Below are 22,235 nucleotides of genomic sequence, written 5' to 3' on the forward strand. Positions count from 1 at the left end.
CTTAAGTAAGTTCAATAGAGGTCTGCATGCTTTTCTTGAAAAATATAACATTACAAGTTATGGGCACTAGACTTCAAGTGATAGGACGCTAATTCAGGGATGTATTCTGATTGCTATATTTCTCCCTGTGACCTGTGATGAGGCAGTTGGCATCTTCCTCATGTGGGTTTTTGCCTTCCTCTGGATCAACACAGTAGGGGTATAGGTTGAAATGATGGACTCTTGTCTTTTGTTAACCTTATTTACAATTTAACTATGTTTAACAATAGGGATTGCAGCATCTAAATAGTTACACAGTATATTAGTGGTGGCTTTGATGATGCAGTCGGGGGCTGCTAAATTGTTCTCTAGGCCTTTGTGGCTGTGACAGATGTTTGGAGTTGGGGCAGGCTGAATTAGCAAAGTTATGACTTAATAGATCATTGCAATTTATATGTATTGCATTTATGCATATTTATAATAATAATAATGCTAAAATTGCAGATTTTTGGTCAGGTCTCATGCCAAAGAAAATGGAATAAAAAGTATGTAAGTCATAAGACATAATTACCCATAGATTACAGTTAACATGTAATTTTTACTGTTAGGTGAACTAAAGGGACCCCTCAAACGCGCCCTTCCCTCACACAAACCCACACACACCCATTAGCCGATTAGGCTGACGAAGATAAGAATCTGTCTCTTCCCTGTAGCGTACTCCGGGGGCACAAGCTTCATAAATGTCTCCCTCAGTCTTTATAAACTAGGAAAAACTAAATTAGGAGAAAAAGTTTTTTTTTTTTTTAGGAAATATGTACCATAAATAAACAAATGTGTTACTGTGCAAAGGAAAACAGTTAAATGCTTTTTAGATAGCTATCTTGTTAGGTAAGTTCTCTTTCGTAGCAGCACTGTATCAGTGAATTATAGTTAATGAAAGAATTTTACGCTACTGAAATGTTAAATGGCCAGTCAGATAACTTATTATCATCAACATATCAGGTACCAGTCACATTCTCAGGATGAACCCAAGGAAAGACGTCATTCACACACCATCGGAGGCATTCAAGATAGTGATGACTTGTCTCCTCTACCTCCACCTTTGCCACTTACTAATGTAGGGAAACCGCCCTTAGCATGTTTGGGTAAGTTTTCCATTTGTTTTATATCTTTTAATTGTAAAATAAACAAAAATACATGTAATTATTAGAGATGAGCGAACCTGACAAGGTTCGGGTTCGTATGAACCTGAACTCTCGGCTTCTGATTCCCGCTGTCTGCCCGCTCCGTGGAGAGGGTGGATACAGCCTGAGGACCGCCTGGAAAACTTGGGATACACCCTATGGCTATGGCTGTATCCCAGTTTTCCAGGCGTTCCTCAAGGTTGTATCCACCCTCTCCACGGAGCGGGCAGACAACGCGAATCAGAAGCCGAGAGTTCAGGTTCATACGAACCCGAACCTCGTCATTTTCGCTCATCTCTAGTAATTATGTTCCTAATATTGTATTGTTAGCTCTGTAATTTTATGTTTATTATTTGTTGTGGATCTGTCTCATAATTGACTATGCTGCGAGAAAGGCTATATGGTCAAAACGAGTTGCTGTTGATGTTTTTACCCTATTGTTTGTATTTCTGCTTGGAGAGAGGCATAATAGAGAAATAACTTTAAACAGGAGCTGAGTACTGGGATTTCTCCACTTCAGACTCCTAGATGAAGTGAAACACTGATCTGAAGGGACACCACTTTGCCTAAGAGGTGTGAGAGCTGTTTTGCATATCCTTTCTTCCCAGAATTCGCAGTGGAACAGGCCTTTAAATCACCACACGTCTTTATGACAGACTCTTCTTAAAGGGGTTATCCAGCACTACAAAAACATGGCAGCTTTCTTCCAGAGACAGCACCACTCTTGTCTCCAGTTCAGGTGTGGTTTGCAATTAAGCTCCATTCACTTTAATGGAACTAAACCTGCACCTAAACTGGAGACAAGAGTGGTGCTGTCTCTAGAAGAAAGTTGCCATTTTTTGTAGCGCTGGATAACCCCTTTAAGGAGATTCTGTCATAAAGACATGTGGAGTTTTAAGGGCCTGCTCCACTGAGAATTCTGGGAAGAAAGGATATGCAAAATAGCTCTCACACCTCTTAGGCAAAGTGGTGTTCCTTTAGGTCAATGCTTCACTCCATCTAGGAGTCTGAAGTGGAAAAATTCGAGCACTCAGCTCCTGTTAAAAGCTATTTCTCTTTAACCCCTTAACGACATCGGGCGTAAATGTACGCCCCCGCAGCGTAGTACTTAACGCAAACGGACGTACATTTACGCCCGATGTTTACCCGATTGCTGTGTGTAAACGATGGGTAGCGATGGCTGCTGTAACTTACAGCACGCCATCTTAGCTTGTCGGCACGGGGGTTGGTTACCACCCCCCCACCCCCCGTGCCAATGATCGCTGTAATTGGCTGATTTATTCAAATCAGCCAACTACAGCGATTTTCCGGTTCCCGGGTCATCGGTCCGAGACAGCACCAATCACCATCAGTGTGCATACTGAAGGGGGCCATGGTGCCACCCTCCCGATCGCCGCTATTGGCCGGCCAATAGCGGCGATCTAAGTAAAAATAAATATTTTTACTTTTCTCTGCACACCTCAGTTAGTTAGCTGAGGTGTGTAGAGAAGGTGTGTGAGCACCATACTCACCGGATCCTGGCGTCCGGACGGTAGATCTGCGGTCTCCGGTGGCCTCCTCTATCTTCGTCAGCTGCGTTCAGCTCTCGCCGGTTTCCTTCAGCAATCTTTGTCCAGGTACCCTGTACTGCCCCCTAGCGGCTGATTAGTGTAATCAGTGGCTTTGGGGTGAAGAGGTAGCTTTTTTTTTTTTTTTTAGCCCTTCCGCTGCTGAGTGCTTATCAGCATCGCACGTAAGTGCGCTGCTGATCAGCTACTCCTCTTTTTTGGCGTAGGGTTTTTCCCCCCTTACTGTTAAAAACACGTATAAAACACTACTACATTACTTAAAATAAAGTTTTTCACTACACCACTACACTACATTTACATTTACATACCCCCATATACCAATCCCTGAATAAAAATGTCCCAGAAAGTGTTTTCGGTGGAGGAGGCATACGCGCTTATTGCCTCCGACACTGAAAAGGCCAGTGAGGATGAATGGGGGGATCCTTCTTTCCTTTATTCATCCTCATTATTATCATCATCCAGTGATGATGACTTTCCACCTAGGCATCCAAGGAGGACGCCTCAGGCTGCCCGCCAGACACGTCATCCCATCCTGCCTCCTGCCCCCCAGACACGTCATCCCATCCCGCCTCCTGCCCCCCAGACACATCATCCCATCCCGTCCCCTGCCCCCCAGACAGGTGACCCCATCCGGCACCCTGCCCCCCAGACAGGTGACCCCATCTGGACCCCAGACCTGCAAAATTATCAGCCCCAGATTTCTGGCTTTATGGCAACGGCGGGAATCCAAATTAACCCCACAGGTCTCAGAGAAATAGACTTACGATATACGATAGACTATACGATATACGCCCGCACAATGCACACTACGTATGAGCTTACGGCCGGATCGTATACGCCGCCGTGAAAAATTAACAAGACCATTGTTTGAGGACGGCAATGTTGAAACTCACGTCCATGGATTTCAGTGCAGTCCCGTACGAAGTACTTATTTCAGCCAAATTGAACTTGATTTTTTCTGTGTGGTTTACGAAGCTGGGCGAAGATTTCCAAGTAAATGACCTGCCTCAGATCGCTTCGAAACAAGCTAGGGAAGCATAACTGTACGACGAGCGTATGTTCGCGATTCGTACGCATCCGGCTGCATGTCTATTTTTCCCACGCCCGTAGTTTCAGCCGCACATGTACGGCAGCGTACGAACTACGGACGGACTCATACGCAGTGTGAACATAGCCCTAGGCTGGGTTCACACACAGTATATTTTAGGCAGTATTTAGTCCTCATGTCAGGTCCTCATAGCAACCAAAACCAGGAATGGATTGAAAGCAGAGAAAGGCTCTGTTTACATAATGTTTTAATTGAGTGGATGGCCGCCATTTAATGGCAAATATTTGCTGTTATCTTCAAACAACGGCAGTTGTATTGAAATAATGGCAGTTATTTACCGTTATATGGCGGCCATTGTGTGAACAGATCCTTTCTGTGTTTTTAGTCCACTCCTGGTTTTGGTTGCTATGAGGACCTGACATGAGTACCAAATACTGCCTAAAATATACTGTGTGTGAACCCAGCCTTAGAGTCTATGAGGGTAGGGACACCCAAATCCAGCCCCCAGAATGGCCCGCATCCTCGCAGTTAGTGGGAAGATCGTTTGGGAACTGATCTTCCCACTGCTGGATAAAGGTTATCACCTGTACGTTGATAACTTCTATGCCAGCATCCCCCTGTTTCGGTCTCTCTCTGCACGAGCTACTGTAGCTTGCGGCACGATCCGAAAAAATCAAAGAGGCCTCCCAAGTCATCCAGTTAGACAACTGATGCAAAGGGGTGAGAGCAAGGCCTATGCCTGTGAAAATATGTTGGTCAAATATAAGGACAAACGTGAAGTCCTTATTTTGACCACAATTCACAAGAATAGCGTCACCCCTGTCCCTGTATGTGGTACCACAAACGTGGTGAACAAACCTGATTGTGTTCTAGAGTACAATCAGTATATGGGAGGAGTTGATCTCTCAGATAAAGTCCTCAAACCATATAACGCCACATGAAAAACCAGACGGTGGTATTAAAAGTGGCCGTATATCTGGTACAGACAGCGATGTATAACGCTTCTGTGCTGTACAGATGTGCCGGCCACGCGGGGAAATTCCTTGAATTCCAGGAAGCAGTGATCAAAGCCCTGATATTCGGCAGCCACAGCATGGGCCCCAGCGCTTCTGGATATGAAGGACCCCATATTGTACAGGGACATCATTTTCCAGGTGAAGTCCCCCACACTGGAAAAAAGGGGAGATCCCAAAAGAAGTGCAGAGTGTGCAACAAAAGGGGGGTCAGGAAGGACACCATTTACCAGTGTGACACCTGTCCTAATTTGATGGACTCTTGTCCTTTTCAACCTTATAAACTAATAATTGGCCTAATACCCCCAAATAAAATTAATAAATTTCCCCAGCTAAATAGGTATGGCCCCCATTCCCATTAGAGGCTTGCGATGTTGCAATTACGAAGTCTCTGTGCTGCCAGGACAGTAGAAACCCCCCACAAGTGACCCCATTCTGGAAACTATACCCCATAAGGAATTTAACAAGGGGTGCAGCCATTTCCAGAATGGGGTCACTTGTGGGGGGTTTCTACTATCCTGGCAGCACAGGAGCTTTGTAAATGTGACATGGCCTCCATCCACCATTCCAGCCTCTGAATGGCGCTCTGTCCCTTTGGTGGCTTGCCCTGTGCCCATATGGCACATTATGTCCACATGTGGGGTATTTTCATACTCAGGGGAAATTACCCTACACGTTTTGCATTTATTTTCTCTTTTAACCCCTTGTGGAAATGAAAAAAATCAAGGCTAGACCAACATTTTGTGTAAAAAAATGTAAATTTTTACACTAAATCATTGATCTAGTCTTTATTTTTTCATTTTAACAAGGGGTTAAAAGATAAAAATAAACAAAATAAAATGTGTAGCGCATATTCCCCCAAGTACGGAAATACCCCACATGTGTACATGAAGCACAATGCGGGGGCAGGGTAAGCCTCCGCAGGGAGGGAGCGCCATTTGGCTAGAATGGATGGTAAATGCCATGTGGCATTTACAAAGGCCCTGTGTTGCCAAGACAGTGGAAGCCCCCCTCAAGTGACCCCATTCTGGAAAGTGCACCCCTTAAGGAATCTAACAAGGGGTGCAGTGAGGACATGGACCGCTTGATAACGGGCACATTTGTGCTGTGAAAATGAAAAAATGAAAATTTTCACTTTCACATCACATTGTTCCACATTTGTGCCTGTCACCAGTGGGGTCCATATGCTCACTGTACCCCTTGTTACATTCCTTATGGGGTGTAGTTTCCAGAATGACGCTTTATGTCCACATGTGGGTTATTTCCGTACTCGGGACAAACTTCTCTACACGTTTTGTGTTTTTTTTCTTCTGTTAATCCCTTGTGAAAATTAAAAATTCACGGCTAGGCCAATGTTAAAGTGTAAAAAAATGTATTTTTACACAACATCATTGATCTAGTCTTGACATTTCTTATTTGCACAATTTGTTAAAAGAGAAGAAACAGAACAAAACATGTTGAGAAATTTTCCCCGAGTATGAAAATACCCCACATGTGGACTTAAGGCGCTATGCTGTCACAAGACGAGCCTCCAATGGGAAGGAGCGCCATTTGGCTTTTTGGGGCTGGATTTGGGTAGAATAGATTTCGAGGGCCATGTTGCATTTAAAAACTCCCTGTACTGCCAAGCCAGTAAAACCCCCTCACAAGTGACCCCATTATGGAAACTACACCCCACAAGAATTGTAACAAGGGGTGTAGTGAGCATATGGACCCCACTGCTGACGGGCACAAATGTGGAACAATGTGGCGTGAAAATGAAATATTACATTTTTTACACTATAATGTTGGTTTAGCCTTGAATTTTTCATTTTCACTATGGGGTTAAAAGAGAAAAAAACACACCAAATGTGTAGAGCAATTTCCCCTAAATCCGTAAATACCCCACATGTGGACACAAAGCGCCATGTGGGAGCAGGGCAAGCCTCCTAAGGGAAGGAGCGCCATTTGGATTTTGGAGGCTGGATTTGGCTAGAATGGATGATGAACGCCATGTCGCATTTACAGAGCCCTCGTGCTGCCAAACCAGTGGAAACCCCCCACAAGTGACATCATTCTGGAAACTATACCCCTCAAGGAATCTAACAAGGGGTGCAGTGAGGATATGGACCCCTTGATGATGGGCACATTTGTGCTGTGAAAGTGAAAAAATGAAATTTTTCACTTTCATGTCACATTGTTCCACATTTGTGCCTGTCACCAGTGGGGTCCATATGCTCACTGCACCCCTTGTTAGATTCCTTGAGGGGTGTAGTTTCCAGAATGGGGTCACTTGTGGGGGGTTTCCAGTGTCTTGGCAGCACCAGGGCTTTGTAAATGCGACATGGCCCTTGAAATCCAGTGAAATCCAGCTTCCAAAAGCCAATTGGCGCTCCTTCCCTTTGGAGGCTCTTCTTTCGCCCGCTTGGCACTTTATGTCCACATGTGGGGTATTTCCGTTCTCGGGAGAAACTGCGCAACAGGTTTGGTGTTTTTTTTCCCCCTTTTATCCCTTTGTGAAAATGAAAAATTGAAGGCTAGAACAACGTTTCAGTGTAAAAAAAATGTTTTTCTTTTTCCACGCCACATTGTTCTGAAAATCTGTGAAGTACCTGTGGGGTCCAAATGCTCACTGCACCCCTTGTTACATTCCTTGAGGGGTGTAGTTTCCAGAATGGGGTAACTTGTGGGGGGTTTCCAGTGTTTTGGCACCCCAGAGCCTCTGCCAACCTGAAGTGGTACAGTCAAAAATGACCAAATTTAACGGAGGCGTTGAAATTCACTAGGCGCTCCTTTATATCTGAGGCTTTTGGTTGCGTCAAATAGCGCAATAGGGCCACATATGGGGTATTTCTATAAACTGCAGAAACGGGGCAATCAATATTGGGGTGCATTTCTCTGGTATTAGGTTTATAATTATGAAAAATATTGGATTACAACAAAATCTCTGCACAGAATTTTTTTTTCTTAAATCTGTGTTTATTATGTTTTCAGAGAAAATACAGAAACGAAGAAACAGGGAGGCAAATCCCTAAGCAAGCTCAAACAATAACAAAGCTATAGGTGCATCAAACAGGGGTCCTTACAGAACCACACAGGCAAAGTAAAATAGTACAAATTGAAAGTCAATAATGTGGCAAAAGGCGTTAAAGTTCAAACAAAACATCTGGAGAAAATCAGCCTGTAATGCCCTAAGAGTGTGAGGCTTCGAAGCCTCTAATAGTCAACAAAGAGAAGAGAATGAGTAATAGTATAGGAAAAAACTTAGAAAGAGAATCAGGCATTAGAATCAGAAGAAGAAGGGGGGGGGGATGGGGGGGGGAAGAGAGGAAAGGAAAGGAATCCACGCTGGGGCCCAGTTGCTGGATCGAGCTCCCTCAAGCCAGCCACTGTATAAACCTGGGGTCAGTTTTGTAAGAGGTCCATGCCAGCCATATCTGATCGACCCTACTCCCCTGCAGGTGTTCCTCCGCCGTCAGGGATTCCATTCTATATAGGGAGTCCATCTCCCTAGCCCATTCAGCAATGGAGGGAGGGAGAGTAGACTTCCAATGTCTGGGAATAACTGTACGGGCGGCTATAAGGAAGTGGCGAAGCAAGCCCTATTTGAGGGCGGAGGGAGACCCCGGGAGCAAGGACAATAAAACCATTTCCGGCTTGGGCAAAACAGAGGTCCCAGTGACTTGGGCATAGATATCAAAGATTGCCTGCCAAAACGGCTTCAACACCGGGCAACTCCACAACACATGAAGCATCGTGCCCACGTCCGCCTGACAGCGCCAGCAGAGGTCCGAAATGGCAGGGTAACATTGGTGAAGGAGCTGCGGGCATCTATACCATCTGGTTAAGATTTTGAAATTTTTTTCTTGCGCATGACAGGCCATGGGTAGTTTGTGTGTCAGAATAAAAATACGTTGCTTGTCTGAGGCAGAGAAGGAGCGGCCAAGTTCCCTCTCCCAGGCCAGCATGAACGCAATGTCAGTTTCCGCATCCTCCGTTAGGAGTATGCGATAAAGCCGGGATATGACCTTAGTTGGAGGAGAGGACTCCAGCAGGATTACCTCGAGGTCAGTAGGAGAGTTCAACAGTATACCGTTCGGAAATTTGCGTTTAAGAAAAGCGTTTAGTTGCGCATGTTCGAACCAGGAAAGCGCTCTCTCCGGGCAGGCCGCCTGCAGAGTGGCCAGTGGTGGCAAAGTAACGTTTGCTCCTAAAATTTGGCCCATCCTGACATCCCCTGTCGACGACCACCCCAGGAAATACTTCGTCCCACACGCCGGTGGGAATGCTGGGTCATCAAATAGGGGGCTCATGGTGCCAGTGCGGTGTGAGAGGCTATACAGTGGCAGCAATCTGTCCCAGAGGCGAAGAAAGCATTTAGTCAGGAGCGGGAAAGTCTCCAGGGGAGGTCGATCAGTGGGAAAGACCCATGGGAGTGATTTCAGGCAGATCGGAGACAAATGACCCTCCACCGTCACCCATTGTTTGCTGCTGACACCGTGTAGCCAGTCCACTACCCTCGTGAGGACCGCAGCTTTGTGATATAATGAGAAGTCTGGGAGGCCAGCTCCGCCAGACCATTTGGGGCGTGTCAGCGTTTTGTATTTCAATCTCGGTCTAAGAGGACCCCATACAAATCTCCTCAACAGAGTCTGCAATTGCTTAAAATAGGTGGCGGGGATGAGTATGGGTAACGCCTGAAAAAGGTAAAGAAAACGCGGGAGTATATCCATTTTCACTGCGTTAATGCGGCCAAACCATGAGAGCTGCGGTCTATTGTAGTTGGCAAGATCAGACTTAGTGCGGGTTAGCAAGGGCAGGAAGTTGAGGGAGAACAGTTGTGTAAGGTCCGTGGGGATCCATACCCCCAGGTATTTAATTGCAGGGGTTTGCCAGCGAAACGAGAACGAGTCTCGCAGATGGTGGACCAGGGAGGGGGAGAGGGAGATGTTTAGGATTTCGGTTTTAGAGTAGTTGACTTTGAAGTTACTTACTTGGCCATAGACCTCAAATATTTTCAGAATGGCCGGGAGGGACGAAGCCGGGCTGGACACATAGATCAGTAGGTCATCAGCGTATAACGCCAGTCTAAAATCGGAGCGGGAGAGCTTAATACCTGTGAAGTCGGGGGACGCGCGCAGGGCCACTGCTAGATGCTCCATCACTAATACATACAACATTGGTGACAGTGGGCATCCCTGTCGCGTCCCATTGGCTATAGGGAACGAGGGCGAAAGGATTCCGTTAACCTTAACTCTCGCGGTCGGACTATGGTAAAGTGCAGCTATCCTTCCCAGCATCCCGCCCCCCAGACCAACCTGGCGGAGAGTAGAGTGAAGAAAGGTCCAGTGTACCCGGTCAAACGCTTTTTCGGCGTCCACCGAGACCATGCAAGCGGGTACACCGGACCTTTGGGCATGGGACATCAGGAGCAATGTTTTATTGACATTGTCTCTCCCCTCTCTGTGTGGCACAAAACCGACTTGGTCGGTGTGAATAACGCTAGGGAGCAAGGGGCCCAAACGGTTTGCCAGTGCTTTAGAGAAAAATTTTATGTCCACATTGATTAAAGAAATAGGGCGATAGTTAGCGCAGGAGCTTGGATCTTTCCCTGACTTGGGAATTACAACTATTGTGGCCATTAAGGATTGTGCTGGGAAGGGACAGGAGGGGGATATAGAATTTAACATTTTTGTCAGAAGGGGCGTAAGTTGGGCTGAGAAAAGTTTGTAGAATTGAGCGGTAAACCCGTCGGGGCCGGGGCTTTTCCCGCCAGGCGTGTTTTTGATAATAAGAGCCATCTCGGTCTCCGAGAAGGGTAATTCCATATCGGAGACAGAGTCTGGCAGCATCACCGGCAAAGCGGTGGAGCTGAAGTATTGCTCCACTTTTTCTTGGAATGTACCCTGGGGCATGTCAGCCAGCGGACCTTTGAGGTTGTAGAGTGCGTGGTAATATTGTTTAAACGTGTTTGCTATTTCTACGGTTGTGTGGCACGATCTATATTGTTGGGTGACAATGGAAGGGACATAAGTCTGGCCAGATCTGGGGTGCAGGAACCGCGCAAGCGAGGACCCGCATTAATTAGAAAATTCGTAGAAAAGGCGCTTCAGTCTGTCTCTGAAATGTGCATATTTTTGATCAATTAGGGCTTGGAGTTGACCCCTGAGATCGATTAAGGATGCTAAGACCGCAGGGTCCCTGGCTTGTTTATGTGCCGTCTCCATCTCATAAATCTTTGTCAACAACCGCGTCATCTTTAAAGCATTTGCTTTTTTAGACGTGCACCATATTGTATCAATACCCCTCTGATTACGCATTTTAACACCTCCCATTGGAAAGGCAGTGGGGTGTCATCTGTGGCATGGGTCACAATGAAGTCAGTAATCGCCTCCTTGATCGCTGCCTGACAGCCAATGTCTTTGAGCAGATTGGGATTGAGCCTCCAATTCCATTCCTTAGGCGTGGTATCAGGGAGGGTCAATGTCAATGTGATTGGCGCGTGGTCTGACCACGTCATAGGGTCAATAGTCGACTGGGGGTGCCAGGAGAGGAGATGGTGATCTATGAGGAACATATCTATCCTGCTGTATGAATCGTGTACAGCAGAATAGTAGGTATAGTCACGTACCCTTGGGTGCTGGATCCGCGAAACATCCACCAACCTGCTGTCAAATAGGACCTTCCGGAGCGAGCGAGTCTGGGAGGAAGAAAGCGCTGACCTACCCGAGGAGGAGTCTAGAGTCCTGTCCATCACCAAATTGAAGTCACCCGCAGCAACCAGGAGCCCCTCTGCGAAGCTTGAGAGAGAGTCCAGGTATTGCTTGGCTGCCCGGGTCTGGTTCTGATTGGGGAAATAGAAATTTGCAACAGTATACACACGGTTAGACAACTTGAACTTCAGGAATAAAAAGCGACCCTTAGGATCTGCTAGTGAGTCTATAACAGATATAGGCAGTGATTTATGGACAGCGATGCTCACCCCCTTAGACCTAGCGTCGGGGTTGGTACTATGATACCAATGAGAGTAATACCGGGAAGACAGGTTTGGTGTGTGCCCGGTCCTGAAATGTGTCTCTTGCAATAAGAGTATCTGGGTCCTCTGTTTATGCATATGATATAGTAGTTGTGAACGTCGTTCAGGCTTGTTAAAGCCACGGATGTTCAGGGAGGTAATCTTGAGCGAAGACATAACGCAACTGGGCACCAGGCGCGGGGGGGGGGGGGGGGGGGGGGGGAGTAGGAGATGGGGGTGGGATAAGGAAGGCAAGTGGAAGAGGGGGGAATGTAGAGAGAAAGAGAAAGCAAGAACAAAGAGAGTGTAGAAAGAAGAATGAAGTACAGAGAAAATCAGCCGAGGCTGAACAATAGGACAGACCGCAAGAGGGACTGTCCGCCTTGGCCCACTAAGGGCAAAGGGAAGAAAAGCCTTTAAGGCTTATCGTGTAACAACTAACACGAACAATGTACTAAGTGGGAAGTGACTGGAAATCCACCAAGAGACAGTGTACAACCACCAGGCACTTCCGTTCCACCCTGTGAAAGCATATGTATGGCCATAGGAGCAATGGGTCTGCGACATGTGCAGGCCCCTTGTAGTGAAAAGCACACCTAACTCCCACCCCCCCGATAGGAACACATTGCATCCCCAACAGCAACAACACATCAAACAGAAACAGTTCTGGATACTATGCAGGTAGCATCTAGGACCTGGCCGCAATCGTAGAGCTGTCATCAGCTTGGGTTATCATCACAAAAGGCCATCAGGTGTCTAGCTTTCCGGCCGCTGTGCATCAGGGATCTGCACCTCTGAGGATCTCCTGCGGCACCTGCGGGCACGTTGAGGCCCTGGGGAGGCCGGGTAGTGCCGTGGGGCCCTTTGAGGCAGAGGCGGCATGAAAGGCCACTCAGGGATAGATACCGGCGGAAGCTGCAAGGCCTCCAGGAGCTCCGGGAGGTCTGCTGGTGTGCGTAGACAGAAGGATTGGTTGTTCCGTCTGACCTGCAGTTGGAACGGGTAGCCCCAGGAATAAATCAGATTTTTCTCCCGTAGTAGAGTCAACAGAGGCCGGAGCGCCCTCCTCTTGGCCAAAGTGGTGCGCGACAAGTCTTACAGGAGCTGAATATGGGCGCCGTCAAAGTCAATGAGACCTGAGTCCCTCGCCTTCCTCATAATGTCCTCCTTAACTTGGAAGAAGTGCACTCGGCACACCACATCCCTAGGCCGTGCCAAGTCCGAGCTGGGGGGACCGAGGGTCCTGTGGGCCCGGTCCAACTCTATATGCTCTGTAGGTGGTCTGTGCAGCAGGGAGTTGAATATGGCTTGTAGGGTAGAGAACAGGTCAGGCGGTTTAACTGCTTCAGGTATACCCCTCACACGGATATTGTTCCGTCTATTTCTATTCTCAGCATCATCAGCCATATCATAGAGCTGTTGGATTTGCTGAGTATGCAAATCCAGCCTTTGTTGTTGTGCCTCTTGTGTATGCTGCAACTCAGCTGAAGATTCTTCCAGGGCATGCACGGAGGAGGTGAGGGACACTAGGTCAGAGCGGAGGGACCGGATTTCTGCTTTGCAGACAGCCTCCATCCTGGCCATATACCCCTCCATGTCAGCCTTTGTGGGTATGGCCGCCATTTGAGTGTGCAGTTCCTGCAGCTCCACTCATGCCATTGTAATCGACCCCGCAGGAGATGCAGAAGAAGGCGCCTGTGTCAGGCCACAGAGCAGGGGAGGATAGTCCTGTGAAAGCCCGGCGGCAGGCTGCGGGGCCGCCGGGACCTGTGACGCACCTGTCTGTGAGGAGCGGGCGGCCATCTTAGAAGTAGCTGTGCGCGCTCTCGCTGGCAGGGGCTCCGTGAAGAACCTCTGAATCCCGCTTCTCGTCCGACCCGAAGTGGCGGCAGCAGGTTTGGGGGTCCGGGGGGAAGCCTTCTGTCTCATTCAGGCTACTTGAGACCGCAATTAGACACTGTCGGGTGGGGAAAACGCCGGTGGCCGGACGGAGCTCTTACTCTGTGCTGCCGCTCGGCGCCATAACCAGGCCACGCCCTGTGCACAGAAAATTTAAACTTTCAAATTTCTTACACACTTAGCTTTTATTTCTGTGACTCCCCTAAAGGGTTAAAATCTTTCTGGATGTGCTTTTGCAGAGTGTGGGGGGTGCAGTTTCTTAAATGGGGTGCTTTGTGGGGCTTTCTAACATACAGTCCCCTCAAATACACTTGGGTAAACCTGAACATGTCCCTAAAAATATCAGATCTTGACATTTTATTGAAAATTTGGAAAAATGCTGCTAATGTTTTAAGCTTTCTATTCTCTAAAAAAATGAAAGATAGTCTAATAAATGGTGCCAACATAAAGACATGTTGCTAATGCTATTTAATATATTATTATGTGGCATAACCATTTTCTGTATAAGCAGAAAGGTTTCAAAGTTGGAAAAATGCATTTTTTCACGTTACTTTGGTTTTTTTCATAAAGATTCGTTATATGTATCAACTCCAATTTACCAGAAATGTAAAGTACCATATGTCACGAGAAAACAATCTCAGAATCAGCCGGATAAGTAAAAGCATCCCGAAGTTATTAATGAATAAAGTGACACAGGTCATATTCATAAAATTAGTCTCTGTCCTTAAGGCCATTTCAGGCTCTGTCCTTAAAGCGACTCTGTACCCACAATCTATCCCCCCCAAACCTCTTGTACCTTCGGATAGCTGCTTTTAATCCAAGACCTGTCCTGGGGTCCGTTCGGCAGGGGATGCAGTTATTGTCATAAAAACAACTTTTAATCCTGAAGCGCTGTGTCTACACAGCGCTGTGTTGGGCTTACATTTGTATATGCACTAGACTGGCACCACCTCTCCGTCTTTCCTCCCCACCATCCTCATCTTTAGGAATGATCCAGGAACATTTACTGCTGTTTGAGCTTTGCACAGGTGTATTAACGATCCAGTCCATGTGCCGGGCTCACACAGCTGACGAATAGGAAGCAATCTGCCTGGAGTATTCCTAATGATGAGGAGAGTGGGTAGGAAGGACGGAGAGGTGGTGCCAGCCTAATGCACATACAAATGTAAGCCCCGGGCCGTTAGACACAGTGCTGCCGGATTAAAAGTTGTTTTTATGACAATAACTGCATCATCTGCCGAATGGACCCCAGGACAGGTCTTGGATTAAAAGCAGCTATCTAAATGTACAAGCGGTTTGGGGGGGTCAGATTGTGGGTACAGAGTCGCTTTAAAGTGTCACTGTCGTGAAATTTTTTTTGCAGAAATCAATAGTCCAGGCGATTTTAAGAAACTTTGTAATTGGGTTTATTATCCGAAAAATGCATTTTTATCATGAAAAAGCAGTTTGAAGCTCTCCCCCCTGTCTTCATTGTTCTCCTATGGAGAGAGCTAAAGAAAAGACCAAAACAGGACAACAAAGAGTTAATCTACAAATCCCTTACGGGATATCTCCTGTGACAGTCACCAGTGACCTGTCTGAGCTCGGATGACAGCTGTCACCCAGCTCCCTGCCTGTAATCCTCTGTTATCTGCTTTCTGCTGCTGGCTAACTCCCTCCTTCCTCCTCCCCCCTCCCCTCTCCCTAGAGCAGACAGGGTACAACTCCTGCAACAAGTCACAATTTTCAGATTTTTTGGAGTGGATGAAAAAGAGGAAGGAGGGGGGACCTGGGAAAAGGCTTTTTACATGCAGATAATGGCAGATTTGGCTAATAAACCCAATTACAAAGTTTCTTAAAATCGCCTGGACTATTGATTTCTGCAAAAAAAAAAAAAATACGACAGTGACTCTTTAACGGGTTAAGGACAACTAGTATCTATTTGATTCACTTCGATTTAAGGGTATGTTCACACTGAGGAAAAGTGGTGGAAATTCTGAGCGGAATCCCCGCCTCAGACTCTGCTCGGAATTTCGCCTGTCTCGGTGTCTCAATTTTAATTATAGGGCACCTCTATTCCACTTGGAATATCCGCCCTTTTTCTCAGTAAAAGTAAAAGTAGATGTAATTATTTTAGAAATATGCAAGGCTTACATTTCCTATAATGAAGAGTCTCAAAACACAGGACTAGCCAGATATCCCTCCGGGAAGGACCCAGCCAAGTGGCAGCTCCTATTAGGAAACCACCAAATCCACCATATTAAGTGGCCCTATAAGTCAGTGTAATGACAAGGGATAAACCAAGGCTAGGTAACCATCCACAGACAGCTGTTTCGGGGTGTTGCCCCTCATCAGTGTGGAGCAGGATTCTGGCTAGGTGGGAGCAATGCCTAGTAGAGCCATAAGAGAAACAGATTGCTGAACTCAGGGAGAACAGCCAAATGACAACACTGCCGGCTGCTAATGAAAGCACTCAATGCAGTGAAGTCCTAGGTGCATTGCCCCCTGGGAAACATGAGTATGCAAAAGAGGAGTCCGTGGAGCCTCATTGAAGAGTCTCAAAACACAGGACTAGCCAGATATCCCTCCGGGAAGGACCCAGCCAAGTGGCAGCTCCTATTAGGAAACCACCAAATCCACCATATTAAGTGGCCCTATAAGTCAGTGTAATGACAAGGGATAAACCAAGGCTAGTCCTGTGTTTTGAGACTCTTCAATGAGGCTCCACGGGCTCCTCTTTTGCATACTCATGTTTCCCAGGGGGCAATGCACCTAGGACTTCACTGCATTGAGCGCTTTCATTAGCAGCCGGCAGTGTTGTCATTTGGCTGTTCTCCCTGAGTTCAGCAATCTGTTTCTCTTATGGCTCTACTAGGCATTGCTCCCACCTAGCCAGAATCCTGCTCCACACTGATGAGGGGCAACACCCCGAAACAGCTGTCTGTGGATGGTTACCTAGCCTTGGTTTATCCCTTGTCATTACACTGACTTATAGGGCCACTTAATATGGTGGATTTGGTGGTTTCCTAATAGGAGCTGCCACTTGGCTGGGTCCTTCCCGGAGGGATATCTGGCTAGTCCTGTGTTTTGAGACTCTTCAATGAGGCTCCACGGACTCCTCTTTTGCATACTCATGTTTCCCAGGGGGCAATGCACCTAGGACTTCACTGCATTGAGCGCTTTCATTAGCAGCCGGCAGTGTTGTCATTTGGCTGTTCTCCCTGAGTTCAGCAATCTGTTTCTCTTATGGCTCTACTAGGCATTGCTCCCACCTAGCCAGAATCCTGCTCCACACTGATGAGGGCCAACACCCCCAAACAGCTGTCTGTGGATGGTTACCTAGCCTTGGTTTATCCCTTGTCATTACACTGACTTATAGGGCCACTTAATATGGTGGATTTGGTGGTTTCCTAATAGGAGCTGCCACCTGGCTGGGTCCTTCCCGGAGGGATATCTGGCTAGTCCTGTGTTTTGAGACTCTTCAATGAGGCTCCACGGACTCCTCTTTTGCATACTCATATTTCCTATAATAGCGCTGTTGGCAAACCTGTCCTAAATAGTCTTAAAGGGAACCAATCAGCCCATTTTGGCTGATATGGTTCCCTGCATCGCCGGATAAATATGCTGTTCAGCTTGCGTGACAAGCAGTTTAGTAACCTGGGCAGGTGACAGGCAGAGGCGGGAGGTAGTCATCTATGCGGCTCCCCGCCCGTGTCTAGTCACCGCTCTCTGCCTGTCAGCACGCTCAGAGGGGATGATTGACAGGCAGAGAGGCCAGTAAGGACACAACTGGCTGGTATAAACTCCGGTCGGGATCCCTAGTGGTGCCGCAAGAAGCTGACGTGTCAGTTTTCTGCGGCTGCTATTCAATGAATAGCGGCTGCAGAAAACCTGTCAGTGCAGGCCGCACGCTCCATTGTGTGCAGCGGGGAATTCGGATGCGGGCGCGCACAGATGCACCCGCATCCGAATTCAGCGGCAGTAAAGATCAACCAGCCAAGACTGCAGTACCGCAGTAGGTACTGCAGTACCAGCCGGGATTATCTTTTTAGTCTTACTAAGTGTGAACATGGCCACTGAGAAAAAGAGGCGGAAATTCAATTGGATTACTGTGCTTGGTTGACCTGCTTTATTTAGGCCCTGTTGATAGAGACAGGATTAGTATTGTATCTGTGTTCAGCTTTCTTAGGAGAGTTATAAAATGCACATCATTGCTAGAGGGACAGCTAGTTCAGCTTAGTGCCTCTGCCCTTTTGTTTGCATGATAATTGTGAGTCTGAGACCAAGCCTGACCTTCCACAAATGAAATGCCTGTAAGGCACCATGAGGTGTCAGAACGTACAAAAAAATATGGGTACCATTTGAAAGCCAGTTTATATTTATGTTTCATTTTATTACCCAACAGTGAGTCCCTCTTCTGCTCCTCGTATTGCTCGGTCAAGCAGTATTCCAGCTCAAGAGTCTTCTTTTGAACTTTTCAGTTCTTCAACTTTAGGGAGTTCATTATCTCTTGCTGATCGACCTAAAGGAACAATGACTAGATCAGGCTCATTTAGAGACCCTCCTGATGATGGTAAGTGTTCACAAGTTTCGTTCAGAAATCTTGGAAAAAATTTTATATCATACTGAAAGAGAACCAATCATGGTGTTTTTTTTTTTTTTTAATTCTTTCATTTTACTGCTATTTCGTTTAAATAGTTTTAAATATAACTAATTATTTTGTGGCTGCGTTTTTTAAGTTTAATTCTACTTTTCTTTATAGAAAAGAGTTGCCGTGAGCCTGGTACTTCCCAGCATGCAGATGGTGATGTCACGACCCGACTCCCAGAGCTGTGCGGGCTGTGGCTGCTGGAGAGGATGATGGCAGGGGGACACTGAGGGACACAGGGCACTGGAGGGACACTAAGCATCCCTCTGCCATCATCCTCTCCAGCAGCCACAGCCCGCACAGCTCTGGGAGTTGTGTCCAGACATCACCATTTTATCCAGGAAGTGAAGCTTTGATGCAGTAGTAACTGCAGGGGAAAAAAAACACTTCCCGTAATAAGTGTATATTGGTGATTTGTATAACTTTTTTTTTTTTTTTTGTGTGTGTGTGTGTGTGGGGGGGGGGGGGATACAATAGTTGAATAAAATTTTTTGCTGGGCTTTAAAGTGTCACTGTCATTTAAATAATTTTTTTGCAGAAATCAATAGTACAGGCGATTTTAAGAAACTTTGTAATTGGGTTTATTAGCCGAAAAAATGCATTTTTATAATGGAAAAGCAGTTTGAAGCTCTCCCCCCTGTCTTCATAATTGTCTATGGAGAGGGGAGGGGTTGAGGGAGATGAGGCACCAAAACAGAACAACAAAGAGTTAATTTACAGCTACATCACTGGATATCTCCTATGACAGTCAGCATTGACCTCTGACCTCTGAATGCCAGCTTCACACAGCTCCCTGCTGTGTAATCCTTTGTTCTCTGCTCTCTGCTGCCAACTAATCTCCCTCCTTCCCCCTCCCCCTCCCCTCTTCATAGAACAGACAGGGCCTGACTGATGTAAAAGAGTCGAGATTTCCTGATAATGAGCAGTGGATAAGAGAGAGGAGAGGTGGGGGAATCGGGGATAGTCTTTTTGAATGCAAATAATGGCATATTTGCCTAATAAACCCAATTACAAAGTTTCTTAAAAAATCGCCTGTACTATTGATTTCTGCACAAAAAAAACTAAACTTAAGTTTTCTTAAAAAAGAAAAATAACAGTAACTCTACTTTTATTTGTTTGTGATTGCTTGTACCAAATTTTAATAAATTAACAAAATCTAAAGTTTAAATCTCTTTTTTTATTTAAATTTTTTTTATGTGGCTTGGATGTCTGAGAGGCCTAGGCAGGATCCTGCGGCCTGTGAGATATGCTAAAGCTATATGCCAAAAAATAAAAATGCTGTTATTTGTTGGGATATCTATTTCACATATATTTATTTAATAATATGTTATGTATTAGGCTATGTTCACACAACGTCAAAAATGGAGAAAAAACGGACGATTTCGCTATTTAAAAAAACATCAGTTTTTGCCACAATTTAACTGACTGCAATGCCATTGCATTGGAGTCAATGGGAAGACGGACGTCCAATGCACACAATGCATTGAAAAACGGACGTTTTTGCAGCGGACGTCAAAATAATGAACATGAACATTATTTTCGGACGTTTTTTTGCAAATAGCAGACATTTTTTATTAGTTGTTCACACACAGTTCTTCTTTTGTCACCGTTCTTTCTCCGTTTTTACTATTAAATTCTATGGATTTTTCAATTAAGCCACAACCAAAGGACAATTAGTAACTCCAAACTAAAATAATGTGCAAACACCCTTCATTGCACTAAGGGGAGGTCAGGCTGCTAAAAACGTCCGTTATTTTAGACTCAAAATAACAGACGTCATTTTAAACGGAGCTGAAAAAAACGTTGTGTGAACATAGCCTTAATGTGTTATGGAGGTGCCCTGAGTTCTTGGAGACCTTGTGCTGATTCCCAACAACCATGTGTGCATAAAAATGATAGGGGAATGATAAAGTTGAAACCCCAAAGCTATGTACAATTACATACAGTTGTATTCAGTCTTTCCTAAAAGATAAACCCTTGAAGGCCCCTCCAAAAAGTGCTTTATATATAATCTGAACAGTGGGGATTTGTTTCCCAGAGCACACTAGTGTTTGATTTTGGATTTTTATTGTGACAACGCTAGTGGGACAAATGTAAATGTACCGCCATAGAAAATATCTCCTGAAGTATCTATTGACACTGCTTGGATCTATATAAACTGATTTGTTTAACCTTAATGACAGCAAATTTATTCCTGTTTTTTCATCCCTTTTTTATTGGTCCAATAAGGGATTACTATTTTTTTACTTTTTTCGTTGTTCTTACGCACACATACTGTGTGCTAATACATTATACCCTGTGTTGTTTTGACAGGCTGCTGCTAAAACTAGATATACTGTGCCCCAGCAGCTCATTGAACATACAGCACAGGTGTCCTTTTTATGTCCCCAGAGCTGACTGTGAAGCATTTTCCTGGCGTCTGATCAGGTCACTGGAAAGCCCAGAGACCTAATCAGAGTGGAAAGTCCTATTTCATCAAGCCGTAATCGTATACTTACTTCCATTATTGGATTTCACCCAAAATTGGTGATCCGGACCTCCATTCCAGCTCATCCATCTTGACAGTCCACGTGCTGTTCTGAAACTCAAATCAGCCCTTCCCTTCAGGGATTCTCACATGACCAGCCCCCACTCCCCCACCCCAGCCGGCATCTCACAGTGCACTGACAGCTGGCCAGGGACGCTGGGTATTTGAACGAGGAGTTGGCTTCTTTCTCTTCTCTTGTATATATCAGTATCTTAAATTATTTTTTTTGATATGCAAATAAAACACAGCATAGCTGAAATGTTTCTCTACATTTTCCTGTAAACACAATAAATGTGATAAAAGTAACAGAAGCAAGAGCATTGAAAGTGGTTACATCCTTTATACCAAAATACCGATATTTTAATCATACACTTATAATTAAAGTGAATGTACCATGAGACCTGTTAAAAGAAAAAAAAAACCTCTGCAGTAGCTTATCGGTGCCAGTGCGGGGATCCTGGTGTCGTTTTGTCCTTCTGCATCGGCCTGGCTCTATGCACTGGAGGTGGGCCCAGTGTGGCCTTCCAGTGTGATGGTATTCCCTCCCCCCGGTGATGCGCCTCCATTAGAATCAAGCAGGGCCGTGTCACCAATAATAGGTCACTGGGTCCCCCTTCAGTGCATAGAGCTGGGCCGATGCACAAGAACAAAAGGGCCCAAGCTGAAAAAAAGGACTGCACCACCAGGATCCCTGTTGTGGCAAGTAGGTAGGGACAGCTGGGGCGGGTGCCAGTTTTAGGGCTGCATGCGTCTATTGTCTTTCCAGATCCTTACCTGACATCATGTCTTTAATTGTAAAAAGGTTATAGAAATATTAATAAACCACTGCTGTGGTGTTGAAACATAATTATTGCCCTGGGCTGTAAACTGTAGAAAAATGATTGCTCCATAATGTGCAGTTGCTAGAATTGTTACACAGTAATATAAACACAGTTAATGTTTTATAACATGATGTTTGTAACCTAGTTAGTGCACAGTTCATCTCCTGGGAGGTCTTCATGTTTAAGTGAAATGCCCGGCTTTACCTGGCTCCCGTTCTCCCGCTGATGTGATCTCAATCCCAGTCTTCTACTCAAGTGGGTCACTGTTAATATATGGAGACAGGCACTCTTTGTTGGTTTAGAGAGGCTGTGCAATGGTATAAGTAAAAGCAAACAGTTCATCCAGCTCACCTGATGAGTCCAGAAAAATCCAGCAATCACAGCTTCTTGAAAAACGATCTGTTCTTTTTATTTAGGCATTACAAAACACGTAAAAAAACAACAAAATAAACCCAGCTAAAAAACAAGCAGATGCGTTGCGGGGCTTGCTGCCTCTTAATCATGGCATGATTGGCCATGATTAAGAGGCAGCAAGCCTTGCAACGCACCACAGCAGTGTTTTATTAATGTTTCTA

The 22,235-nt window shown here is 45.8% G+C and overlaps 1 protein-coding gene and 1 long non-coding RNA gene across 5 annotated transcripts in view; one reads left to right on the forward strand and one right to left on the reverse strand.

Annotated features, from left to right (window-relative positions):
* NAV1 (neuron navigator 1) overlaps nucleotides 1-22,235 on the forward strand; it is a 300,773-nt gene that overhangs the window by 88,437 nt on the left and 190,101 nt on the right. For all 4 annotated transcript variants that reach the window (XM_069971515.1, XM_069971517.1, XM_069971516.1 and 1 more), the window contains exons 10-11: nucleotides 982-1,124; nucleotides 18,070-18,237. In XM_069971515.1, coding sequence (XP_069827616.1) covers nucleotides 982-1,124; nucleotides 18,070-18,237 — 311 coding nt within the window. The remainder of the gene's footprint in view (nucleotides 1-981; nucleotides 1,125-18,069; nucleotides 18,238-22,235) is intronic.
* On the reverse strand, nucleotides 13,682-20,888 carry LOC138793160 (uncharacterized). The gene is made up of 3 exons (XR_011363223.1): nucleotides 20,811-20,888; nucleotides 18,063-18,186; nucleotides 13,682-13,823 (listed from the first exon to the last, which is right to left on the reverse strand). It is a non-coding gene; the product is annotated as an uncharacterized lncRNA (long non-coding RNA).

This window comes from Dendropsophus ebraccatus, chromosome 5, assembly GCF_027789765.1.
Source record: "Dendropsophus ebraccatus isolate aDenEbr1 chromosome 5, aDenEbr1.pat, whole genome shotgun sequence".
In the NCBI taxonomy this organism is placed as follows: Eukaryota; Metazoa; Chordata; class Amphibia; order Anura; family Hylidae; genus Dendropsophus; species Dendropsophus ebraccatus.